The 26,735-nt window shown below is 37.2% G+C and overlaps 2 protein-coding genes across 2 annotated transcripts in view; one reads left to right on the plus strand and one right to left on the minus strand.

The window, feature by feature from the left end:
• The first annotated feature begins 2,998 nt into the window (after positions 1 to 2,998).
• On the plus strand, positions 2,999 to 18,944 carry LOC139962089 (ATP-binding cassette sub-family D member 2-like). Its single transcript, XM_071961955.1, has 11 exons — positions 2,999 to 3,156; positions 5,966 to 7,189; positions 7,532 to 7,709; positions 9,865 to 9,986; positions 10,700 to 10,856; positions 12,908 to 13,005; positions 13,637 to 13,782; positions 14,101 to 14,246; positions 15,182 to 15,266; positions 15,408 to 15,533; positions 15,700 to 18,944. The coding sequence occupies exons 2-11, from the start codon at positions 6,224 to 6,226 to the stop codon at positions 15,983 to 15,985; spliced, it is 2,310 nt and encodes a 769-aa protein (XP_071818056.1). The 5' UTR covers positions 2,999 to 3,156; positions 5,966 to 6,223; the 3' UTR covers positions 15,986 to 18,944.
• Positions 18,945 to 20,121: 1,177 nt separating this feature from the next.
• Positions 20,122 to 26,735, minus strand: part of LOC139962090 (thioredoxin reductase 1, cytoplasmic-like) — a 38,309-nt gene continuing 31,695 nt past the window's right edge. The window contains exons 12-16 of the mRNA XM_071961956.1: positions 25,957 to 26,110; positions 25,564 to 25,671; positions 23,154 to 23,249; positions 22,508 to 22,642; positions 20,122 to 22,191 (exon numbers count right to left, since the gene is read on the minus strand). Of these exons, the coding sequence (XP_071818057.1) occupies positions 22,129 to 22,191; positions 22,508 to 22,642; positions 23,154 to 23,249; positions 25,564 to 25,671; positions 25,957 to 26,110 (556 nt within the window). The 3' untranslated portion in view covers positions 20,122 to 22,128. The remainder of the gene's footprint in view (positions 22,192 to 22,507; positions 22,643 to 23,153; positions 23,250 to 25,563; positions 25,672 to 25,956; positions 26,111 to 26,735) is intronic.

The following is a 26,735-nucleotide window of genomic DNA, read 5'->3' on the forward strand; positions in this document are numbered from 1 at the left end:
AATCTGGCAAACTCGGAGTTGGTCACCAGGGGACTACTTTGTGATTTGGCATAGAATGAGTTTCCATTGTATGATTGTATCATCTACAGCATTGACTATGTAAATTGATTTCATACAAAAATGTTGAGGGGAAATTTGAACAGTTGTACCATTTTAATCGAAACAATTCATGCTCAGTATTGTGTTTACATGATTGTACATAGAACCTACAAGCCTTAGTAATCATTCTTTTCTTTGGTCATTTTCTGGGTTCTTTGGTCTTAAAGGTGCTGTTACAACACTTTTGTATGAATAAACAATAAAACAATGAAAAAATATTCAGTTGTTAAAAATTTCCCAGTATTTCCCACCTATGAATCATTATCTCCCAGTCGGAAGTATTTCCTGCACTGGTTTTTTCACGCCAACCCTGACACTAGCAAACACGTGTTACAAGCACTGCATGCAATACAACTTACAAGTGTGGTGTGATGCTAGGTCATCATTACCTTATCTACTTTTATATGAAGGAACATTGTCCGACATTATTGGCTAATTTAGCCCTACCTTACCGGCAAGTTGCAAGTGCTTGCTTGTAACATGAACAAATTCTCACCTTTTAGTCTTACCCTGAGAAATATTAAGAGGTATAATGAACAACAGTATGTCAACATGTAGGCCTAAATATCACTATTTTAGTATTATAACTCTGTAAACTTGCTGGAGAAAAAAATGAAATGAAAACCCCAAAATTCTGCAGCCAATCATGTTAGACCTAACCTAACAAGTAACATTGACACTGAATTCCTACTGTTGACTGTAGCTAACTAACAAGTAACAGTAGGCTAGGGATACTTCTATGTTGTTGCTTGCCTTTGCTGTTAATGTAAGGCTAGTACTAGCCTAGACCTAACGTCAGGTCAAGGCCTATAGTAGAGAAGGTGAATTATATTTGGTACTAATACTAATAGCCTAACATTATTACATTATAGGCCCTAGTACTACTACCACTACTAGGAAATAAACACGCCTTTATGCACAGTTAAATCACCTTCCGTTAAAGTTGACCAGAAACATGTGTAATTCGTCATATTTCACCTTACGTAAACTTTCACTCCACTTAGTTTAGCTAGGCGAATAGGCTGGAGCTAGGCCCAGGTTGTTTTGCTGTTTGTAACTTCCTATTTCCCGCCTGGCATATATTAACAGAGCGCCACCGTATTTCAAAGCCATCTTACTTTTTATTCAAGTTTTAATTATAAAATCATTTGATTCAATGATATCTTCAATTAATTTGAATATATGTTTAATTCATTATTATATCTTTAAATGGTGTCGGAAAGTTGATATTATCATATATTTTTTCTTATCGAATTGTTGATATCATGGATTCAACTCTTGATGACCTACTCAAGATATCATCAATTTATATCAAGGTGTCAAAAGTTCAGTTTACAAATTAATAACGTATCACTAGTTGTTTCACTTTATGTTTACTATTGAATGATATCATTAAATAATTTATGATAACAGTAATTGATTATTGGTATCATGAAAATATATAAGTAGATACCATTACTAAGTAATTGCTCTTTATGCTAACTTAGCACCCATCACTTTTGGGTCAGAACTTTTATGAAACTGTCCTTGAAATTTCCTTACAATTACGCTCAATTCGAATTGTGTACGAATTCGATTAATACTCACGATTTTATATCACCAGGCGGTTAGAATCACAGGACTAGCTACGTACCATCCTTACGACAAAGACAAGTTCAGTGTGTTACTAATTTATGTGTGTCTAATATGTCTAACATAAAGTCGGGTCCGTTGACTTCAGTGATTATTGTTCCATATGATGTTGCGCTACCCACCTACGTCACAGTAAAAATATCGCCACCGGCGAACCATTAGAAATAATATGATCTTTCTGTTTGCCTGTCGTTCGGAAATATCATTGTTGGTAGGCCGTAGGCCTACTGAAGTTTTATGCTTGCAAGGGGTAAAAGTAAAAGTATTTCCCCATTGGTAACACTTGATAATGACGAAGTTCACTTTGTCAGTGATTGCAACTGAAAGTGTCATTCAACAGTATCGTCACAACATGAGTGGCAGCCATACGTGACGCCTACCATGCTTTTTCCCACTAGAGAGAAAATTACGATCGAGTTGCGCAATTTCTGCAAATTTGCAGCAATCAACACAGAGACACATATCAACACACAGACATACATATCCACACTTGCATTCACATGTATGCACAAACGAACCGAGTAAGTGTGCCAAATCATGACTATGTTACATTTGAAGAGCCTCAGAGCGCAACCATTATTGATTGTAGCGGGAGGTTAAAATGATTAAGTTGTCCAGGGAGAGACCCATGGAAGGGTCAATAATAGATGGAGGTGTCCTCCTCCCGGCCCTCCGAGAGATTTGTTAAAAATGGTGAGTGCAAGTTATATGCAAAGTGGTGCGACATGTTTTGCAATTTTTTAAACAATGTTGTAGAATTTTCTACTCTTATCATATTATAGGCTGTACCGCATACATTTTGTTCTTATATTTATGAACTTACACTATGATTTTTGGAGTACTATTCAGCTGTCTCCATGGAGGGGAGAGGATCGGTCGATGAGTCCCCGATTATTTCCGGGGAGGGAGTAGGAGCTCCTATAATTAAGTATATGTGGTTTCGCCCCTGCCTCGGAGTAGGGAGTTTGAAACAGATTCGCACCCATTAATCTATTATAATATTAGACTCTACCTAATATTGGTGAGACTCAGGAGCATCGGTTTGGTAAAACTTGTTTGTTGTAAATGAGGTATACAAATGTGTCACTTTCAGATGTCCGCCGAATTGCCTCAGAAGAAAATGTGGTACAGCACTACCACCGAGGAAGACAACAATTACCTTCTTGTTCCTGGACAAACGAAAAAACCTATAGTAGGCGGAGCCAAAGGGATTATGTTCCGCACGGGGCGTGGTCTAAAGCATCACTCATAATCAGGTTCAGCTGGTACTTATTTATTTAGGTCGGATCCTCCCCCATGTCACATGCAGACATAAGCTTCATCTGTGGAACTTGAAGCAATTCCAAACGCAATACAATAGTCTCTGTCTTCGAAAGTCATCTCCGTCATAATTCATTCGCTGATCAAAGGACAATTCAGTCTGCGGTGAGTAAAAAAAGAGCTAAAACCGTTCCTGATCGCTAGGAACAAAAGTCTTCGTCTGTATCACTGGTTAAACATTTCTAAATTAGCATAAGAATAACTGATACTTCGATTGATACTACTAGCGTGACCGAGTAGCCTAGCTTACAAAGTTACAGTACAGTAGTGGTACCAATTTCACGAACAATTAAATGGGCATGGCTAAATATGAATTTCCACGATTAAATTCCAGTCGGAAATATTTCTGTGCTTGGCAGTAAATTCAGTCAAGTTTCATGCTTTTGATCAAAATAGCAATTTCACTTTTTGCATAATTTCGCTTGGTAGAAACAGTACGATCACTGTAGTACATAGGCCTACTGCATGTTGGCTATATAGTATGATTAGTACTAATATAACTTGGCTAGTAGTAATATATTATTATAAGGCAATACGCTGAGATACAGTAATAACACACAATCTTGAAAAAGGGTATACATTATTGATTAGGCTGACCATATTTAAGTTTTGAAAATCCGGGACACCTGTTATAATTGCCGTCCTGGGGGAGGAGTCTAAGTGGAGGTGGTTCCCCTGTCCTTTAAGACATTTTTATGGGCTTAAAGGGAGTGAAGACTCTCACACAAAGAAACGTCATATGCGGGTAATCTGAACTAGTTTCGAATGAAGTGTAACAGAAGTGTTAGACACCACCACTGATCCCAGAAAATACACACACAGCTTGCTACCGTTGGTAACTAGACAGTAGTGTACAGTCAATACATGCAGCTACGGTCAATACCCACAACACAGTGTACATAGCAGCGATGGACATCTCAGGTCCAGATAAAAGATAACAAGGTATCATGTTTCATAACTGTCTGCATTTTGTAGCGACAAGAAAAAAACTTCACTTTTTTTAGAGCGCGGAACACGGTTTGGGGCGAGCTCGAGTCTTCAATGCCTTTAAATAAAGGTATGCTGTATTGAACCTAATTATGCGAAATAGATATATGGTCACGTTTGGTCAAAATTCTTTAACTGTTTTCATACCACTCTGGAGGAAAATAGCTCCAGATGAGTACTTTTTGAAACCTAACAATTATAAGCACTCTATAATTTGGGGCCTATACAGACTACCTTTAAGGGTGCTCAGATGCAAAATGTTGATACTATAAGGGCAGGTTTTAAGTCAAGTTAATTTGGAACAATTTCCTTTTTCCTTTTTCGCTATATATTTGTAGCGCTTTTATATAATTTTCTAATAAAATTGAAGATCTAGGCCCACTGTCATAACTTACATTTTGGTATTTTTGGAGCAATTGTGTGTTGCTTTCTTCATTTCGTAGACTTTACATCATGTAATATGAGTCCATGTACCAGATGCACCGTAAAAGCACCGTGACACTGTAGTGTTAGTACTTCTGCAAAGGCTACAGAAGGCTACGTACATAGCAGTACTAAACAAATCAGTGATACTCTTGCACTTTGGATCACTGTGATTGCAGATGCTTGTTATTTGTTAGCCTATCACATGCTAGGAATGCAGTACAAAACATAATTTAAAAATGTTGATGTACTAGCCAACTTCACAACTTTTGCATAAGGTAGCATGGTGGGCTCATAATTGACACACTTTTCATCAACAATGTCTATCAAAGAAAAATCCAAATTAATCAACTGTATGCATTTTTTGTATGTGTAGTTCCTCAGAAATTCAATGATTTCAAAACTTTTATTGTTCAGTGCCTATGCAATGTACAATTGAGCAGAATTTGACCACAAAATGTCTGCTGTGTCAAGTTCTTTCATACCCCGAAATTGACACATTCGTCGAAAGCTAACTGTAACTTTTGTGTAAGTATACATCCATTGACTCTGGATGCTGTTTGCTATACTCTGAGCCTTTAAGCTCAGACAGGTCAGGTCCCAGAGAGTAGTGGTATCATATTGAGGTAATTTTGGTTATTTTTAGGTAGTAAGAACTTGGGGGTAGGGTGTTAAGCAACATAATTTGATCAGCACATACCTGAAAGGTATTCAAACTCATGAAATATGTAACACTGCTTCGCTGCAAAAAGTTTAGGTTGCCTGCTGTATCGTTGATAGTAATATTTGAATGACGTCAATTACTAAGGTGTGCAATTATGAAGCCTTAACTATACACACTACACAGTAGGCTATACGTACCCTTTACAAAATATTACATTTTTACAACATTATTATTAATTTATATGTTGGACATTTTTGCCAAATCAAGGACATTTTCAGGGACACTTGTTCTTCAGGGACGACACATTGGAATCTGGGACTGTCCCCAAAAAGATTGGGGACATACGGTGAATCTTAATATCGCCTTAATATTATTATTTTACATACAGTACCATGGAGTCTTGGACTGCTGCCTAGTTTAACATTAATTATCATCTTATCATAGCCTAAGTTAAAAATCTTCAAATATCGTACACTACTGTACTTGTGTTTTAAATTGGTTAAGACTCAGCTAGCCCTATTATCCAATCGTCTAAATACGGATGGTGCTCTTAAATATTTTAAGCGACCACTTCAGCACTCATTAGGCCTACATTAGAGATCTTCATGAAGTCTGAAGTTCATTTGTTAAGTGAGCTATAGTGCCACTATTCAATCCACACAGAAGCCTGCCATCGATAATAAAAAACCTATCCCATGGGACAATTCTGTGAAACAGAGGTGAAAGAATGTCAAACCCTCCATGCTTACTGGTATTAATGTACAGGTAGTCTTTGTGCTCTACAAGAGAACAATCAGAGACCCTAAATACAGAACTTGTTCAATTTCTTTAAATCTGCAGGTGGACTATTGACACAGTCAAGATATAGTGATCTGTCATTGCTTCTGTGACATGGATTTCCAACTTGCTAAGTGCTCCATCATAGTGTGCGTGTAACAGTATACATACCGAGAACACCATGACAGGAAGAACTTAAATTTACACAGTTTGGATATATTCTTTGAAGATTGAGCAGATTTTTTTTATAGAAATCTAGATAAAATAAATCAGCAATCCTGAAGTTTCTCTCTGCAAGTACCGCTGGAATTTTTTTCAAAGATGGCAAGCTTATCACAGGCAAGAGAATTGATAAAGAGGAACATTGGGGATCCCAAGATGGTCGCAGCTGGAATTGTAGCAACGTTACTGGCCGGTTACGGGGCCAAGGGCCTGGTCACGGCAGTTTACAACAGCAGTGAACCGAACGACTCCCCGGCAACCGCCCTCGTACGGGTCGTATCGAAGCCGTCCCTGCTGATCTACGGCAGTTCCAGCCGCAAGGCTAGCCAAGCCAAGGAGAAAGCCAAACAGAAGAACATAGCTGTGGACAGGGAATTCTTTCAGCGCATCTGGAGGATTCTGAAGATCATTTTGCCGGGGGTGAGATGCCGAGAGTTTGGAATCCTGTTCCTCCACTCGGCCGCTTTAATATCGAGGACGTTTCTTTCGTTGTACATTGCGCAGTTGGAAGGTATGATGGTGAAAGCCATCGTCCAGACCGACGCTTACCAGTTCGCCGTGGTCCTGAGCCAGTGGATAGGTATCTCGATACCGGCCACCTTCATCAACAGTGCAATCCGTTTCCTGGAGTGCAGTCTCGCCCTGGCGTTCCGCACCAGACTAGTGAAACACTCTTACCAACTCTACTTCAGGAACCAGACGTACTACAGGGTCGGCAACTTGGACAGCCGGATCGCCAACGCCGACCAGAACCTGACGGAGGACATAACCAACTTCTGCGATTCCATCGCCCATCTCTACTCGCATCTGACCAAACCCATCTTGGACGTCGTCATCATGACGTACTCCCTGGTGAATATGGCAAATGAGGGCAACGCACAGTCCGGTTTCCCAGCACTTCTGGCCGCCTGTGTTCTATATACCACCTTCAAGCTCTTGCGATTGGCGTCACCAAAGTTTGGCAAGCTGGTAGCAGAAGAGGCATCGAGGAAAGGTCAATTGAGATACTGCCACTCTAGGGTCATCACAAATTCAGAAGAAATTGCCTTCTATTCTGGCCATGAGGTGAGTCTCTTCTTATATACCCTCAGAGATGGATGTAGCTAATGGACGAAGAATGTCCATTTTTTCAAACATTCAGACTCTTTCAAATTGCTCACTCTGAGACTATGTATCTTCTGCAAAACATTTGAAAAGAGAGAACCGGCCTTGCAAGGTTCTATTGTAGCAGTTAACCTTTCCTTCCTGCAGTTGCTTAAATCCTTTTTTTCATAACTAAAAGAGAAAAAAAAAATTGTCCAAGTATAATGTTTGCAATTAAATTAAATTTCTTTAAAAGAGTGAATCTCAATTAAATTACCGTATTATTTACTGCACGTCGTTCGATACTACTTCATTGTTTGTTAGATCGAACAAGACCAGCTGTGGCAGAAATACAGACAGGTTGCTAAGCAGATGACGATGATATTTCGTAAGAGACTCTGGTATATTATGCTGGAACAGTTTCTGATGAAATACGTCTGGAGTGCCTCAGGAATGACCATGGTCGCAATTCCAATTTTGACTGCAACGCCGACGAATCCTGGTAAATATGATTCTGATATTTCCTCCCCTTTGTTGTTTGCAGAGTTTTTGGAGTCAAAATGTCTGTTGAAATGAACAACTACACTTTCAGTTGTTATGACTATTGGCATTACCAGAGACTTTATCATAGGAGAGAGGAAGGGGGAGGGTAAGGGGCAGGGAAACAGCATAACTGTTGTGTCCCAGCCATCCCTCCCCCTCCCCTACCCTCAGGATCTCCACCTCCCTGCCTTACATATTTCAAATCTGATCTTGTATGGTGAGCTTAACATCTTCTGCACGACCCTACAGTACAGGGGTAATCATATATACCTTGTGAACAAACATCGTTGTATATACAGTCTGTTACAGTATTAATATTTTCCCATCTCCGTAGTTTTTAACTATAAAGGAGACTGTGTCACGCTTTTGATTTGGGAAGGATTTGGCATTTTGTTAAAAATTTGCAAACATGTTGATTTACTCATTTCCATTGGTACACTTTTTCACTTGTGTTAAGCTCTCTTTCCTCCAGTATCATGAACAAACAACAACCAAGGCTACAAACTAGATCAATGGCAGTCTTAACCTTGGCCTTAAAATAGAATTGTAGTCTTTCTAATTGTACCGTGGTTTAAAGGAGCACAAATGACTTTACAAACCGAAAAAGCAGAAACACCTTCTGTGTTGAATACTTTACTAATATATGTTCACATAAATTGATATAATACGTAATAAATAATGCCCTGGGAAGAAAAGGGCATTTTGATGGAGTTGATGGTAATCAAGTGCACTTAATTTGTATATTATTAGCATATTCATTACTAACACTTGCAGGTGTTTGTGGATACTCACAAGAGGTTTGGGGCTATTTACCAAACTCTCTGAGTATTTCTCAAAACTAAATCGATACATAATCTGACCAGTGTTTCTTCACCCGAAGACTCATGCAGTACTTAACTAACGAGCAGTAATTAAGGCATCAATAAATAAGCAGGCAGTAATTCTGTTTAGTTATAAGGCCACCAACTATGCACACCTATTCATGTGTACAACTGTGAATATCCAGTGTTCAAAGAATCCACTGTAGCTTGCTGTAAAGCTATGCATTCATCTATTCATTTTGAACTGATTAACCTGTGTCCCCATTCGTTAGCTCTCGAGTGATTTGATCCGATTAATGATTCGTGTTTAATTGGCTTCTCTCGACCCTAACCTCCGTTTTTGCCCACAGAACCAAAAGTTCATCAAACTATCTCTTTGATCTTGTAGATATTAATAACTGTAATCAGTGTCTCATATCAGATTGAGATATTCCAAGTGTTATTTACATAACAAAAGAACACTTTGACAAGATGTTATATATTAATTTATTATGAAAAGAGTTCTGCAACTGCCGTGTAGTGCACAACTAACAGATTAACTGTGCTACTGAGTGATCAACATAGACACTTTGTAATACCTATCAGTGGTCAGTCTAGATAACTGTCTTCATCATGGCTGCTCAAATTTTTTTTTTGGGGGGATGAGGGAAGTGGGGGGGATGAGGGAAGCGGGGGGGGGGGTGAGGGAGGGAATGCTCATGTCAATGCTCATGACACTTCACTCAGTTCAGAGTAAGCTACTGCTATGTTCGTTATGGTGCATTTTAAAGATAGAAAGTTTAGCTAGGGTGCTCCCTTCATTAATGGTCATACACTATCTGCTATGGTCATATTGGACTTTTTCTGGTTTCTCCATTAATAAACACTGTTTGTGTAGTCCAAATGCATACATGGGCTTGTATCACCTTAGATCTTTGTGTTGCCAACTTCTTGCCATCATCTCTTTTCTCCTGCCTTGTAAACCCCCTCCCCCTCCCCCCGCACTTACCTCTCTCCCCTACCATTCTCATACTACAGTATATAGCATTTTAACTGTGTACATCACTTGACTTGTTGTATTAGTCTATTACATTACTTTATCCACTTGGCCACAGCACCTGTGTTCAAGGCAGCCTGACTACTATACAGTGGATGCTAAACTGTTTTGTCATGATTTCAAACCCTCTATGTCAGGTGCAGCAGTTGTGTCTTTCTTAAAAAAGTTTTTGCGAGAAATATCGATGAATAAATCAAGTTATTGTAATATTTTCTTTTAATATACTGTGAATATTATCTCTCTTCCATAATCTTTAGATGGCTCTCAAATGGAGGACATTGAAGCGATGAGTTTGCGGTCGCAGGCCTACACGACAGCCAAGAACCTGTTGATCAACGGTGGTGATGCTATCGAACGAATTCTGTCTTCTTATAAAGAGGTGAACTGCTTAAATATATTTGTTATATAGTTGTTTGTATTTCTAGTACATAACCTTCTCCAGTAAATATAACCCAGGGTGATAGAACACTTGGAAGTACGTCTGGTGAAATTGGGAGGAATGTTTGCACATTTTCCTGTAAAATTAGAAGGATAGTCCAGGTGTTGACCTTATTTTAACTGATAAAATATAATTTATAATTTTAGGTTTACAGTCTTGTTCAGGGCCAAGGCCCTCTCACACGACTTTACAACTTAACCCTGGTCATTGGTAACTTATCACACCTACACACCAAAGTGTGCACAATTCAATCAATCTCTCCTGGGGCACCACAACCACGTGTCCCTCGTTACCTCCCAAGTCCCCATTTATACACCTGGGTGAAGAGAGCCAATGGAGGTAAAGCGCCTTGCCAGAGGACACAACGTAATGATCTGGCCAGGGCTCAAACCTGTAATCCTTAGACCACAAGTCCACTGCCTTAACCACTTGACCACAATGCCCTCACAATCAAGATTCCCAAAAATCACAGTGAAATTATCATTCAATTCTTATCTGTGTTTTTTTTTGAGCTGTTGGTATTTGGAGTTGTCATATTTTGTACCAAAACTAATGTAAGTTTGATAACGGGCAATATCAACCCAACTCATCTCTCTCCACACTCGAGCCTATAACACAGGTGGATGTATTCTTTCTCTTGTGTCCATTATTAGATTACAGAGTTAGCCGGTTACACATCGAGAGTATACGAGATGTTGACAGTGTTTGAAGAGGTCGGGAAGGGCACGTACATCCGGACGACCGTCAGCAACAGGAATGGCACCGACGACAAAGTTGCCGACAGGGTCCGTAAACCGCTAGCAATTCAAGGTCAGAACACATACCTGTACTCAGCCAGTATTGAGGCCATTTTGGTTGATACCAGACAAAACCTTTTCTGTCCATTATTCAGATGGTCAAACTGATCTTGTAATCAGTTCACCAATATACCACCATATAATTTGCTCAGAAGCAAAAGATTAAGTAGAAAAACCATAAATTCATAATACAGTGTAAGTTGAATAAAAACTCCTCTTATTCACTATCGGCAGTTTCAATGTAAGCATTTTATTGTTTTATTAGCGTCATTCATGGAAAGGTAATGTAATTTGCCTTGTAGCCAGCCCGTGTGTCAGATACAGTGGTCTGTGTAAACCTCCTCTCTTTCTGGCCAAGCCACGACGCATTATCCTTGCATTTGGAAATGGTTATGGTAACAATTTTACGGTCCGCCTATTGAGTTAAGACGCAAGATATATACAAGATATACGAACATGCTATATAGAAAGAAACTTTCATTGAGCGGATTTTCCTAGAAAGAGGGAGGATTTTAGGTGGTTTTTCATAGGACTGAATTTACAAAACTGTGTGTTGAATAAATATATACAGAAATGATGCATACATATTTAAATTTGTTAATCTGTGTATTTCATAGAATGCTTGGGGCTTTATCTGTGTATTTCATAGATTGCTGTGGCTTTATCTGTGCATTTCATAGACTGCTTGTGGCTTTATCTCTGTATTTCATAGACTGTTTTGGGCTTTATCTGTGTATTTCATGGAATGATTTGGGCATTTTCTGTGTATATGTCATAGACTGCTTTAAGCATGATCTGTGTATTTCATAGACTGCTTTGGTTTTTTACTATCATGCATATTGATAAAGAGTGCTATGATTAGTCTGTAGTTTAGTCAATGGCATTTATGCCATGTGTTAATGCACATGGTGTAGATGTTGTATGAAACCCCCAAAGGCCTCAAGATGCACTTGTTGCACTTAAGTGTATATATCTTGTGTAGTTTTGAAGATAAGGGGCAAGCAAAGTTTAGTTTTACATTTGTTGCCAGTGTCTCAATGATAAGAGCAATGCAAAGGTCAGGTTAAAAAAAGGTGTATTTTTCATTAGCTCAGGCTACACGGTTACAAGGTTCCAGGGATAGGTTTTAACCCTGGATGTCATTGACTATCATTTGAATAAGCCCAACAACCAGACCACAGTGGGTAGGACTGTTTTTTCTGCAGTGCTTGGAATGTCGATTTTAATGCCGATTCAATGCCTTGCCGATTTCAATACGTACCTGAGCAAGCCTTGCCAGTTTTAATACATCGCTGAAAACATATTATTTTAGAATTGCCTTTGATGTTTGAACTGTACAGTATTTTTTGTATCACCATAGCTTTATTGTATTTTTCTATCCTATTATAAGTTTTATGGTGTACACCTTTTAGGCGATATATTTCTACTATTTGCTTTTGAATGTTTCCTGTATTTTAAATGTTTCCTGTATATTAATTGTTTCAGTTCCTGTAAAGCGTTTCGAGCAGCGTTGCTGATGAACGCGCTATATAAGTACTTTTTTATTTTATTATTATTTAATAATTACAGCTATATTACCCAATCATATGCTCATGTTGAGTACATTGAGTTTACATGTTATGCAGCCTGGTAGAACTTACACGGGTGGGGGGGGGGGGGGGAACCCTAAGATGTCATGACTTTTAGAGGAAGTTGGTAAAATAGAAGTGCTTAGATGCAAAATGGTTCAGTAATTTTCAACTTCTGAATCAATGTAACAGAAATGTTGACTTTAGGTTGTACTGCATTTACATGTTATATTTTTATGCACTGCACACTAGGACATTTCTTAATATTCTGTCTGCCAGTGTGAGGTGGTGACCCTCCTCCCAATTTCTTTTAGGGGGGCCTCCAAGAAGTATACATGGTTGAGCCCTTACTGCCATGGACTAACAGAACTGCAGGTGGGGGGGGGGGGATTCCTTTCAGTCAGTATTAATTGAAAATTATATCCACATGCAAGGATTAAAAAAAAACCAAAACATAAACTGAGATTGAGATTTCTGCTGTTTTGACATATTTCAGGAGATGTCACAACTACTGACGACTCGCTGATTATTGCCCAAGATTTACCAATCATCACTCCCACAGGAGATGTGGTCGTGTCCAGCTTATCCATAAAGGTTTGTCTGAGAAATCATTATCTTTTCATAACACCAATTACCTCGCTATTTGAGCTTCGCAAAGCTCGACCAGCATTTTGCGATAAAAGCAGCTGAACTGATTTACAGTAAATTATGATTAGAGATCTGTGAACACTTTCACAATGAGGTCTCCAAATAGGGGACAGTTGACTTCATAGGAATTATAAACTTGAGCTTCAGGAGTCCAGCCATAAAACGGAGCAGGACACGAACGTCCAACCTGAACCTCATCTTCTACGCTTCCAACCTGAAACTGTTTATTTTTGATCACATTCTACTAAATAACCTTTTTCTTATGAAGTCAGTGACTGAGGCTCAACCATGCCCCCCAAACCCCCTCCTCCCCCAACTGGCATACAGAATAGTACAAAAAATCCTAGTGTACAGTTCATTAATATGTATAACATGTATGTGCTGTACGATGAAAACGGTAGATAATTCTCTAACAACATTCTAAATCCCACCCACCCACCCCTCCCTCCCATCCGTACTTAAAATGTGATTGCGCTCTTGGTCAGCGCTGAGTCTGTAGGATCGTTAAGCATAAAATGGTCTGTGCTTTAAATGAATATTTGCAAATAAGATTGTCTTTCCAATGATTTCAACTCAGATTCAGGAAGGAATGCACTTGCTTATCACCGGGCCCAATGGTTGCGGCAAGAGCTCACTGTTCCGTATCTTTTGTGGACTCTGGCCGGCTTATGGAGGGGTTTTGGTCAAGCCCGATGCTAAGCACATGCTGTTCATACCTCAACGGTGAGCATCTTTTCCAAACATGCTTGCAGCACAGCAGCTGATGTTATTGCAATGAAACCATTAAATTTGAGAATGTCAAACTGTGAAAGATTTCAGTGCCATTTTGATTGGTGAAGCAGATGTTAACAAGGTTAAATACAGTGACTGGATCAATGAGATTGTGTCGTAAAACTAGGGTCATAAACCGGGTTTATCTCTCAAGAAAGGAGGACAGGTCGGGGTGGCCTGGAGTAGCTGGGGTTTAAATTAAGGGATACCAGATTTGAGGTTGAAATGAAGTTTTGGCCTTCATGAAGTGATACGTTTCTATTCTTCCAGGCCGTACATGTCTATGGGCACACTGAGGGACCAAATCATTTATCCCGATACTCCCGAGAAGATGCAGGCCAAAGGATTCTCGGACAATGACTTGGAGGAAATCCTGGAGACTGTCAACCTTCAGTACATTGTGGTGCGAGAGGGCGGTATGTAGATTTAAAGGTTGACTGCCGGCAGAAAATAAAGAAATGAAGTTTTAGACTGTCAAACATCAATGCAGATTACCCTGCAAAGCTTTTGAGAAATTCTGCTTTAAACATTAATAGGATGTCTCATAAATCAAAGCGGCTGGTCTACAAAGTCTATCTAGCCACAGAAACAATTATATGTCAACTCATCAGAAGCAACACAAACTTCAGATAGAATTTTTTGACCTTAAATTAAATGTTTGAAATATATCAGACATTTTGTCAAGGACTAATGTGGTGTAATTTCATGCTGGGTATGTTGTATTGTTTGTTTGAGTAATTACAATTACAAAACAATGGATCAACATTAAAGGTTTAGACTGGCAAGTGTTTGTCACCACATTTGCTTTACAGGAGCATTCCAGACATTTAGCATATTTTGATATAGATATCTTGAAAACTGGAATTTACATACAAACATAACCTGCACACAAGTGCTGCCTTCCCTTTTCACTGCTAGAAATCTGCGATACATGGCTGGCTAAATTGGTTATAAAGAATTACGTAATACCATCTTGATCATTGTTTGAAACTTTAACCTCTTCACTTTACAGAAAGAAAAAAAGTGCTTTGTTTACTCTTTAAATATATTATTAAATAAATTTTTTTTTTTAAATATCTTTGCATGATTGGAAAGCCCTTAACTCAAGAGATCAGTGTGGTTACAATCATTTTGCTGCATTTTATCATATCTTAAAAAAAATAGTGTCCAAACAAGTTCTATACTGAAAATAATATTTCAGAATATTTGAAATGAAGAAAAACATTTTATGATTTTGAACATTTTGTTTTATTGTAAATGATGGAACATTCCTTACTCTTTCAAGAACCTACAAATGATTTACTTTATTGTCTGTTGATTAATTTCTTTCCTTTTATTTTTACCTTTGTAGGCTTTGATACCATAAACGATTGGACGGACGTCTTCTCTGGAGGAGAGAAGCAGAGAATGGGAATGGCCAGATTATTCTATCAAAGGTAAATATCTCTATGTTATGATCTGTTAATGATGTAGCAACCCCTATGTGATCAGAGAATGACCAGATACTTTAAGATGGAGCTTGGGCATGAAGTAGGTGCTACCATTTCAAATCTCTTTAATTTCCTCTTCGATTACAGACCAAAGTTTGCGCTTCTTGACGAGTGTACCAGTGCAGTGAGCATCGACGTCGAAGGTAAAATTTTTGTACGAGCAAAGGACGCCGGGATCATTCTCCTGACCATAACTCACAGACCTTCCCTCTGGTGAGTAACTCATCGATCGTTGACGTCCATGTCTCTCTGTCAGTTTATGTTTCTCTCAAGTTTTTTTGAATATCGGTAGAGGGTCACAAATTTAAATTTATCTCAAAGAGCTGCAGAAAAAGTTACTTTCTATAATTGATAAAATATTGTCTTTTTGCCATTCTAGGAAATACCACACCCATTTACTTCAGTTCGATGGAGAGGGGAATTGGAGACTCGAAGAGTTGAACACAGCTACCAGACTCAGCCTCAACGAAGAGAAGCAGCGGCTAGAGGGCCAGCTGGCCGGAATACCCAGAATGCAACAGCGATTACACGAGCTCTGCGAGATACTGGGGGAGGACTCGGTCCTCAAGACCACAGTCCCTTCTCAAGGAGAGGATGGTAACGGTTCATCCATACCAGAGGCGGATAAATTCATCACCCCTGGTGTCGGAGAGGAGGAAGACTAAATTATTTTGTTCCACAGAAAGAGATTATCTATAATGAAGCCAAATGTGTCAAGATTTGAAGAACTTGATTGAATATGCAGCTTTTGTTACTTATAGGACTTTTACCATATCTGTAATACTTGTTATATTTTATGGCATTAATTTTTCTCAACTAAGAAATTTCACCATCTTAAGCTGTTTTTTGTTGCAAATAATATTTTATGAAGACTAGCTCACATGTTCTTGTTTCATATATTTCTTTTATACTTTTTACTTTAAAAAAAATTTCCCTTTAGTTAATCCGATGTGTAAGAATATGCTTATTTTGCCACTTTCTCATAATCATAACCAGGTTCTTCTTATGGAGACATCCTTTTTTTTTTAATGGAAAACTACTTTTTTTCAAAATATTGAATACGTAGCTGGAGGGTAGCATTATTCAGAACAACGCAATTTTAATGCTGATCATTTAACAAATGGATATTTTAGTAAAAAAACGTGGGTTACTGTTATAAGAATTCATGTGTTCTCAGAATGGACAGGGTTAACACAGGCTCAAAGCACAAAACAGCTTATTGTTCTAGCAAGTGATTTCACTTGCCAAATAACAGGGAACACATGATTTGTAACATGCTGCTAGTATTTCTATAGATTTAGGATTTATTTAGACCAACTCTATTGGCAATGTTTATTCATTGTTTATTCAGTATTTATTCAGGGTGCTTGGACATTGTTTCACCAGTTTTTTCGTTCAGCAGGGTACTTATTCAGTCAATGCAAAGAGACGTTCGTTTCAGGTATTTATCGTGACCCGTCTTTGCAATTCTTGGGATAAAACCTGTATAATCGAATCTTCAATCAGCTGTTTCATGATTTGAGATACACTTAAAGGCACAAGATTACATATGTATATATATGCTTTATATATACTTTAGGTATTTTGTTACATTGTTACATAGCTAATATCATTGATGATGGGAAGAAGTTTTGGGTTTAATATCAAGAAATTGTTAATACCATAGATGATTATATTAAGTCACCACTGTTTAATGGTAAAAGTCTTCTCACACAGCAGTTTTATTCGCTTGGCCAATCAAGTCATGAAGAAATATGAAAAGAAATGTCTAAATTGATTCCCGCATCATGTGGTCAGTCACGGTATTAAACAAATCAAGGTGATTAAGACCTCACTTGTTGACAATCTTGCCAAAGACATATTTCAAAGCAAAATAGGATATTGAATTGACAATACTTTGTGATAATTCTTAAGCTTTTTGCGTGAAGTTTTCATTATTAAAATTCAGATGGTAACAAAATAGGTTCTTCGATGGGTCGGTCGCAGCTTTGACTCGACTCATGACCAGGAGGCATGAAGTATGTCATGCGTGAAGCATGCATCTGTCTGTACCGTACCGGTTGTCAAACACGTAAAACTCTGGAGTAACAACGACTAGTGTTCCACTAGTCTCAACTACTTCTCACCTTTATATATATATGTATATATAACTGAAAACGTAATGAGCTGGAAACCCAAAACAGTGATAAAACGTCCAGCCTCCACTGGGATTCGAAACCTGGGCCTCCTGCTTTACATGCGGACACCCTAACCACTAGGCTATGGACGCTGACTGTATGTCCAGAGGTTCGAAACCGGTAAGGAAGGTCATAATTCCACTGTAGGCGCTTGTCACCTGTATCGAACAATACTAGTTCTGTTTTTGGTGACATATTTTATATATATATATATATATATATATATATATAGAGAGAGAGAGAGAGAGAGAGAGGGAGATAGATACCAATACGCAGGTGTCTAGCCGTTTAGAGTCCAAACGGAGGAGCACTAATTGACAAGGGACATTCTTGTTAAAGTTTATATTATCATATTGCTATCTGTAATTTATGTTTATAACCATTGGACAAATCATCAAATGAATGTCCGTCCCTTATGCTGTATTTTTACCTCAATGCTATGTTTAGTTAGAAGATTTGAGTAGATGATTTCCTATATGCTTGTTGTGTAGATTTCACTGTAAACCAACATTGCAGTTTCACATTCTATATTTTCACATTCCTGTCTCTATGCAACCGTATAGAATTTTTTTTACCAAAACTTGCAATTGCAGGGTGAAATTAGTTGGGTCGGATTAATATCTTTAGTTTTTAACTTCCTTGTTTTTTGTTGTTTTAGAATTGAGATTCATCACAAGCACATTTGAAGTCTTTGACCTAACAGTGGACACATGAGTCATACTCTGACATGAGACATAGTACATGAATACATTATAAATATAATAAGGACAAAATAAGCAATGTTAATTATGAATATTTCTGGGACACTTTGAAATGAAAATTAATATATATTATATCCTGTCACATGTATATTGAAGTTCGCTGATGATTTACGGTTAGTTTACTTGCCAGTATTGCTACATGTGTGTTGAATCTAAAAATTGGTTTTCCGCTGCGATACCTTCACTAGCAATATAATTCTCTAGCTTGAAAGTGTGTTAAATGTGGTTTTGAAACACCTAATAAAGATTAAAAAAAGGTAAAACAATAAGTGAACTTGGTGAGCTTGTGTCTTGGTGATCTTGTATCTAATAAACATATATGTAAAATTTATCAGAATCAAATGAAACAAATTGTAAATATCGATCTTAAGGTGCGGGGGAAAAAATGCAGTGGTTGATCATTTCTTGCATATTCCACAATCCATATCATATTTTCCCTCTTGCTACCTCCCATATCATGGAACCATGATCATGGAACCAGGAAAAAATCTGTGTTTTAAGCTATCTATGCCAAATAATCATAAAGATGTAAAAGGATACAGTGTTTCTCATACAAATGAAATTTACCTTTAGTGTGATGTGAATGAATAGGAGTTAACCATGGTAAGACATAGTGTTTTCTGTACTATGTGAAAGCTGAATAATATCAAAGTATGATTTATGTAATAAATGATAAAAATTATGAACATGACAGTGGTTGTCTTGCCTTTCAATTTTTTTTCAAAGGCCAGGGAGTGTATCTAACACATTGGGAGTGTTGAACTGCGTTGAGTAACTTCAACATGAGTTCATGAGAACTTAAAGGGTCAGCCTTAAATGGTCAGCAGTATTTGGGTCATCAATGTTAACCACATATATGCTAGAAAGTCAAGTGATGGCCACCAATGCTATAAATTTAACAGTATTTCACTGCCACTGTTAAAAACAAACAAAAAGTTACCCATCCTGGGATACTTAATTATCTAATTTATTTTAATAATTCTCAATAGCTGGGAATAATTTGCAGGATTAGAGCATCTCATAATTTAAAGTATTCTTGAAAACTTCTAGGAATTTTTAGCTAGCCGTAATTTGGTAGCCAAATTCCGATGACCTTGGAAGGTGCCACAGCGCTTTGACACTAGCTGAATTGCTGTTGAATGCCGCTGGTCTCATGTCCTCAGAGAGTCACTGTTGGTCAAGCTTACAGTAGAGTTGGCACCTATCTTCACAGTTCCCTGAATGTGTGTACAGAATCAGTGCCAAAGACAGAACCGGACAAGCAAGGAAAAATAAAATCTTTACCTGTACTTCATCACTCTCTCAAACCAGTCCTGTTATGTCAAAAGTGACCAGGTATATTGTGAACATGATGGTCCCTCTTGTGGACATGATGGTCGCTCTTGTGGGTATATGATTATGGTCCCTCTTGTGGACATGACAATGGTCCCTCTTGTGGACATGATGATGGTCCCTCTTTTGGACATGATGGTCCCTCTTGTGGACATGATTATGCTTCCTCTTGTGGACATGATGATGGTTCCTCTTGTGGACATGATGGTCCCTCTTGTGGATTTGATGGTGGTCCCTCTCGTGGAACCATCATGAGAAAATGTAGATGAGCTTGATAGCCAAAGGTGGTTTATTGGGAAGAAGAAATTTTAGTATTTTGGAAGGTTGCTTTGCATATTCCAAGTCACATTTAAAAATCTACCAACTTGAAAACATTCCAGAAATGATCTTCCTCCCGATCAAACTGATCGGTCCTTGCCTGGAAAATTTGTTTTGATATTGTCCATACAATACCTGTTCTATCATCCAAGTGTGCATCAAGTTTTCCATAAGAGACAAAAATGTTAAAAAAAGACATTTAACAAGTGCCACTGTATTAGTTACATTTTAATAGTAATATTTGTCCCTGTTCATAAACAACACATTACAACATTACTTTATATGATCATTACAAAATCAAAGTCACTTTCATATACATATGTTGCTATAGAAAAGAAAAACAATGAAAAAAACAAACAGAAAAATCAGTGGAAATGTGAATAACACTGACATTGATAGGAGTGGATTTTAAAGACACAAAAAGCAATCTTCATATTTTACAATTTAGTCCCATGTAAAAACATCACTTTTACAACTCTTGTAATTATTGGAGTGCTCATTGAAAATGAGTCACATTTCAATACTAAAGCGCATGAATATTTATAGACAAATATTTTATATTTGTCATTACAAAAGAGTCATGAAGGCTCCTCCTTACATCCCTGAAGCCCAGATACCCTCTCAATATCTTACAATTGTTTGACACACTGCTATAAAGTATTTTTCAATATCGACGTGTATTTAACTCATTTATCTAAGACTATTTGTGAAACCCACGTAATGATATCCTAATGCAGTAATGTGATGATTTGAAAGCACAGGTTTTAGTTAGATGATGTTACTATGTCAGGCACTTGTGTGTTGACCAAACAGTCAATTTGAAGACCCACACAACCCCCTTCAGTGGTGGTTAGGTATGCAAACTAGGGATACAAAATCCACCTAAATGCTGTGAAACTGCCCTTTTGCTTATTGTTTTTCCCCTATGGTTTCCACTTAACAATTAAATTAACACTTAAACCATCCCATTATAAGAAAAGTTTTGCCCAACATTACAAATAGGAAAATCCTAACAATTGTGTGAGCACACTTGAATTATTTTGCACAATCGTAAGGTTTTGTCAAAAAAAGTTATCAAAAGATGATTTATACAGCCTTATAAAATGTTGTACCAAAAGATGCGAATCATTTTGTTGAGGGCAAGCATGCAGCACAATTCATATCACTGACTGACGCCGACATTGGGCAAGCAGGGACACATCTATTATAAGTGTTGAAGATCTCAAAAAAGCCGATGTTAATCAGCAAGTTTTTACCAACTGGGAGAGCACTCGTCTTCATTAAGATCTTGCCATAGGTTCGTTTACAATCGCGCAAATACCAAAAACTATTTCCCAAACAATTATGTCGCTGTTTTCAATAAGAAAAAAAAAAACGTTTTTTTCCTTAGCCCAAGGATTTTTGATTTGATAACTTTTTGGAAAAATAAGAGGTGGGCTATAAGAACGAAAACAAAAATTTAAAATAAGAAAAGAAAAAATTTAAACATATCATTTTTTAGTAGAGACCAGACTACGGTCCACTCCTATCAATGCAGATGATATATAAGTTAAGCAAAAAGAGAGATTAGTTCCGACAACATCCCGCCTGTGAGAGCAAGTTTTAGGAGTAATGTCTTCATAGAGTCTTTTCATAGACGTCTTTCTTCTGCTTAACACTCAATGTTCGCTACCCTACTGCCGAGAAGCCTTCAGATATGTCTGTTGTTGTTGTTGTTTTTATTCTTCAAAATCCATCCTTACAAGCCTAGAATACTCTCAAGTCCAAAGTGGTAAAAATGTAATTGGAACTTATCATAATTTGACACAAAAAACCTTGGTGGAAGAACTAAGGATAGTTTAGATATTGCTATGTTAATTAAAAAGTTACTTTGACTGGATGGTAACTGTGGCAAGTTAATAGAAGAAAGCTGTTATTTTAATTAGTATTTCATCGATAAAAATCAAGAGCATTTTGACGCTGATACAGGACGGTAAATGAAAAGAAACAAAATGCCACTAACACGTCCTTCTTGAAAGTGCAGAAAATGATATCAGAACACAAAAAAAGGAGGAAAAAAACTCTGACCTAAGTGCTGGCTTATTGAAAAAGGTGCAAGTAGGTGCACACAATTGGTTTTCATATAATCTGGACTTGAGAACTTCTAACCTTTTAAAGAGATGAAGAGTTTGGTTTTAACAGACATAACTAAGGCTTCCTTTAAAGCAGCAGGGCTTAACCTCAGCAACCCGTTGTGGTCACGTCTAGTCCCGACGCTTTGGTAACATCCATGGTCGTGAACACCTGGCAAGCAAAAGAGAGGATTGTGTAGGGTTAATACCATGGAAGCTGACAGGACTCTTACATATGGGAAGTAGAATACTACATTCAAATATTTTACATGTGCCTTTGATGACCCTATGATGACCCTTAAGGGACAAGTCTTACAGCGTGGTGAATAAAATCAGAAAACACTGTTACTTTTAAACTCTGTGGATCAAAGTACCTCCTCGAAGAGTTACGACACTGAGCATGACGTCTGAGAGATATACATGTTCGAATTCGTTTTCATAAATATTTTGTTCATGCTTTATGCAATGTTTATAAACTACATGATTACCTCAGAGCACGTCGGGTGAATACCTATGGTGGTATCAAAGTGTTCCTTGGTGGCGCCACACTTCATAGCAACGGCATAGCCTTGTGTGATCTCGCCCGCATTTGGTCCCAAGATGTGGAATCCAACAACTCTGTCCTGAAATAAGAATTGAACACTAGGCTTCAAATATGCTAATGCATACACAGAGCGGGGTGGGAATTGTGGGAAATGAATGGAATGGGGGAGGGGGGGGGCAGAATCCAAAACTACAAATAAGCCACAGGGTTTCAGAAATGGGATGAGTACATTACGAGTGGACAAGGCACCTTAGAGAATGCAGTGTAGGAACCTTGACTTCACTGGGGGGGGACATCCACTTATGGTACTGAGGTACTGAGGGTACTGAGGGAAAAAATAATTCCAGTGACTTTTTTGCAGGAGACCATTTGGGTCAAACATCTCAATTTAGGCCAATGGTTTTAGACTGATTGCTGACTGTCACATTTGACAAAATTTGCTTGATTTATCACAATAACAATCCACTGTCTTTCGTACAGACTTTGTCATGAGAGAGCATTTGTTAGAAAACTCTCTCCCAGTGTCGATAAGTAATGGCTTCTCAAAACATCAAACAAGCACGACATTTAGCCCTTAACCAAATTCTTACCCCATCAGCTTTATTGCAAATTATTTTCCCATAGCAACCAGCTTCATCTCTATGGGCAACAGTGTACTCCAATGGTTGAAAGTAGGCATGATAAACCTGAAAATAGCAAAAGTGGGAGTGTTATCATATAAATTATCAAGAGTGTGTACAAAAGTTGGAAATGTTGCAAGGTATGCTGCATATGTCCCTAGCAACCGAGATGGAAATGTTGTCAACCAGTCCGACATACAGAATATGGACTTAGAAACATTAATTATTAAAGTTTGACTTATTCTACAATGTTTACTTGTAGCAAACATTAATGCTAATAACAACTAGTATGATAAAATATCTACTTTGTTTTCAAAGCATAAAAACTTCTACATGAGGTAAGGTGAAGTGCAGTCAAAATGTCAAAACAAAATACTTATAGTTATTGAGCTGTTATACTGTGTACAAAGGTTATACAACCAACTGAATTACTGATAATAATGATAACCCACCCGTTTCACAGTATCATACAGTTATACGGTATCATAATATCATATAAAACATCCACAATAATATTGTTGCATATAGTATTACCCATTTCATATAGTATCATACAATAACATTGTACCATAATAATATCATATAAAACATCCACAATAATATTGTTGCATATAGTATTACCCATTTCATATAGTATCATACAATAACATTGCACCATAATAATATCATATAAAACATCCACAATAATATTGTTGCATATAGTATTACCCATTTCATATAGTATCATACAATAACATTGTACCATAATAATATCATATAAAAACATCCGCAATAATATTGATGCATATAGTATTACCCATTTCATATAGTATCATACAATAACATTGTACCATAATAATATAATATAAAACATCCACAATAATATTGTTGCATATAGTATTACCCATTTCATATAGTATCATACAATAACATTGTACCATTATAATATAATATAAAACATCCACAATAATATTGTTGCATATAGTATTCCCCATTTCATATAGTATCATACAATAACATTGTACCATAATAATATAATATAAAACATCCACAATAATATTGTTGCATATAGTATTACCCATTTAATATAGTATCATACATTAACATTGTACTATAATAAATATAATATAAAACATCCACAATAATATTGTTGCATATAATATTACCCATGTCATATAGTATCATACCATAATATTTCATCATAATAATATAATATTAAAAAGCCACAATTATATTTGTTGCATATAGTATTACATAGTACAATGACATATTATGATAACGATTATATTGTTCATTTTTCTTTAATATTACAGTACAATAGTATTGAATACTAGCATGTAATCGGCCGGATAGCCACAAGACGTTGTAGGCCGAGATCAGTCATGTGATTGAAACCTAAAAATCACATGGTACTAGTGTACATGACAAAGCCTTAAGTATATATCCTAACTTAAAAGTAGAACATGGTTCTCTTAACACTACAAGGTTAGGTATCCTATCGTTTAAAACTAATTATGAAAGCTGTTTTGGGGGGAATTTGGGTTAATTGGTGAATTTTTATTCAATAATTAGATCCCATAGTGATGCTGTGCATTATCTTGAACATGTCAAGCTTCACGTCGCAAGAATTAAGAATATGGAGTCAAGAAATTGTAGTATCCAATTCCAATTTTGTATGTTAGCAACAGAAATCAGAATAAGGGAAAGTGTCTAGACGGGGAGATCTTTAGAGTAAAATGAAATCGTTTTAAATCCTTGAGGTCAATCAGGCGAATAGGTCTAGGGAGTTGGGTTTTAGTTGAATATACCAACATCTTATTTTGAGGGTTTTGTTTGTTACAATCGGCAACCAAGAGTGAGAAGTTCCTCATGATATCTTGCGTGTGTTTGATATTATTTTATGCCTGCTAGGAACAAGCAAACCAAACCATTATCTTAAACATCTACCAATTAGATTTCCCCATTTTGGTAAACATTACAAATATGACATTGCTTCATATAAACAACTAAATTCTCAAAATGAAAACCAAAGTTTGAAAAGGCCATCACAGTGCCAATTGTCTTTAAATTGTATTCCCTTATTCATGGTCATCTTATACAGAGCCGTATCTTATAATTCCCTAAACTGAACTCCATGCAAATTCTTCAAGAGTGGTAAACTAACTTAACTATCTCGAGTCGTATTTGTAAAATGTTGTTAAAATATTGCTGTTCTTTTGGCTCCACAGCATAACATAATGACAGTTAATGGCAGCCCCCCTGAAATAACTTTTAATCATGAAATATCCCTAAGAGATGAAAACTTTGTCCCAGCCGATCCACAGATGTCGACCTCTTCACCCTCGTATCTCCTTGATCAAATCATGACGATGGTTGGGATTTTTTTCTGACGTTTACTTACCTCAATATTGTCTTCCCCAAACGTATCAGTAGCATCCTCTTCTGAATAGCCGATGGCGCCATACTCCAGCGGAGTAAACACCGTGGTAGGAACGTTTATGTAATCACACTGTGAAACGATAAAACGCACACAAAAAATCCACTTGTGAAATTGCTGAGTTTGTTTCACATTCAAATCTATCAGACATATCACTCTAGTTCAACATTTTACAGAATATTAAGCAGAACACAATTGAAAGATCCTGATATTCGATATCTTCAAATTAAAACAGAAGTTCAAGCCAAGAAACGCAATTTGAAGATACAGAAAATTCTACATTTCTACATTTAACAAAATTGTAAAGCCTAGAAAATACAACTAGAGGGATACTGAAAACTGGAGTTGAAAACTCACCTGTCTCGATGAGTCACCGTACAATCTCCTTGAGAGGAGTTTGCCTGCCTCTATGGCAACTGGAGTGAGTTCATGGCCGCCCTCCATGATGTCACCGATCGCATAAATGTTAGGAACATTGGTCTGCTCGTTCACAACCGGGATTTTCCCGTTCCTGTGAAGGATGAATGATACATATAGTGGAAGTAGAACATAAAATAACTGGTGAAAGAAGAACAATAACTTACCAGTAAAAGAACAATACCTTACCAGTAAAAGAACAATACATAATCTGTGAAAAAACAAAACTTAGCCAGTGTAAGAACAGTACATAAGTAGTGAAAAAAACAATACATAACCCGCAAGAGATAAATACACAACCAGTGTAAGAACACAATACATGAACAATGAAAGAACATTATACAAATGGTTGAAAGAAAGTTTCATTTATGGTGAAAGAACAATACACCACTGTTAAAAGAAAAAAAATTATCAACAGTACCATTCATTCTTCATTCAACAACCAAACGGACAAGATAACAAAACATTTATGACAACCTTTTGTGGGAATGCCAAGCTAAAGAAATGAGAGTTACTTACAAGCTTCAATACAAGAAATGCAAAACTACACATATTTTATAACAAACAACTTACAGCAAAATGTGTACTAGGGAAACAACAAAAAGGGATACATTTTACAGTGATTTCAAGAGAAGATTTTTGTAACATTTCCATTAATAGCCGTAAACAATCTCTACTGTTTCAAATATGCGGAAAGACTTGAAAGTGGTCACAATAGC

Source organism: Apostichopus japonicus, chromosome 20, assembly GCF_037975245.1.
Source record: "Apostichopus japonicus isolate 1M-3 chromosome 20, ASM3797524v1, whole genome shotgun sequence".
NCBI classification, from domain to species: domain Eukaryota; kingdom Metazoa; phylum Echinodermata; class Holothuroidea; order Aspidochirotida; family Stichopodidae; genus Apostichopus; species Apostichopus japonicus.

Coding starts and splice junctions, on each gene's coding strand:
- LOC139962089 (XM_071961955.1), top strand. CDS start 6,224: ATGGCAAGCTTATCACAGGCAAGAGAATTGATAAAGAGGAACATTGGG. Junction 13,006..13,636: donor TGTCCAGCTTATCCATAAAG/GTTTGTCTGAGA, acceptor ATTTCAACTCAG/ATTCAGGAAGGAATGCACTT. Junction 15,267..15,407: donor GCCAGATTATTCTATCAAAG/GTAAATATCTCT, acceptor CTTCGATTACAG/ACCAAAGTTTGCGCTTCTTG.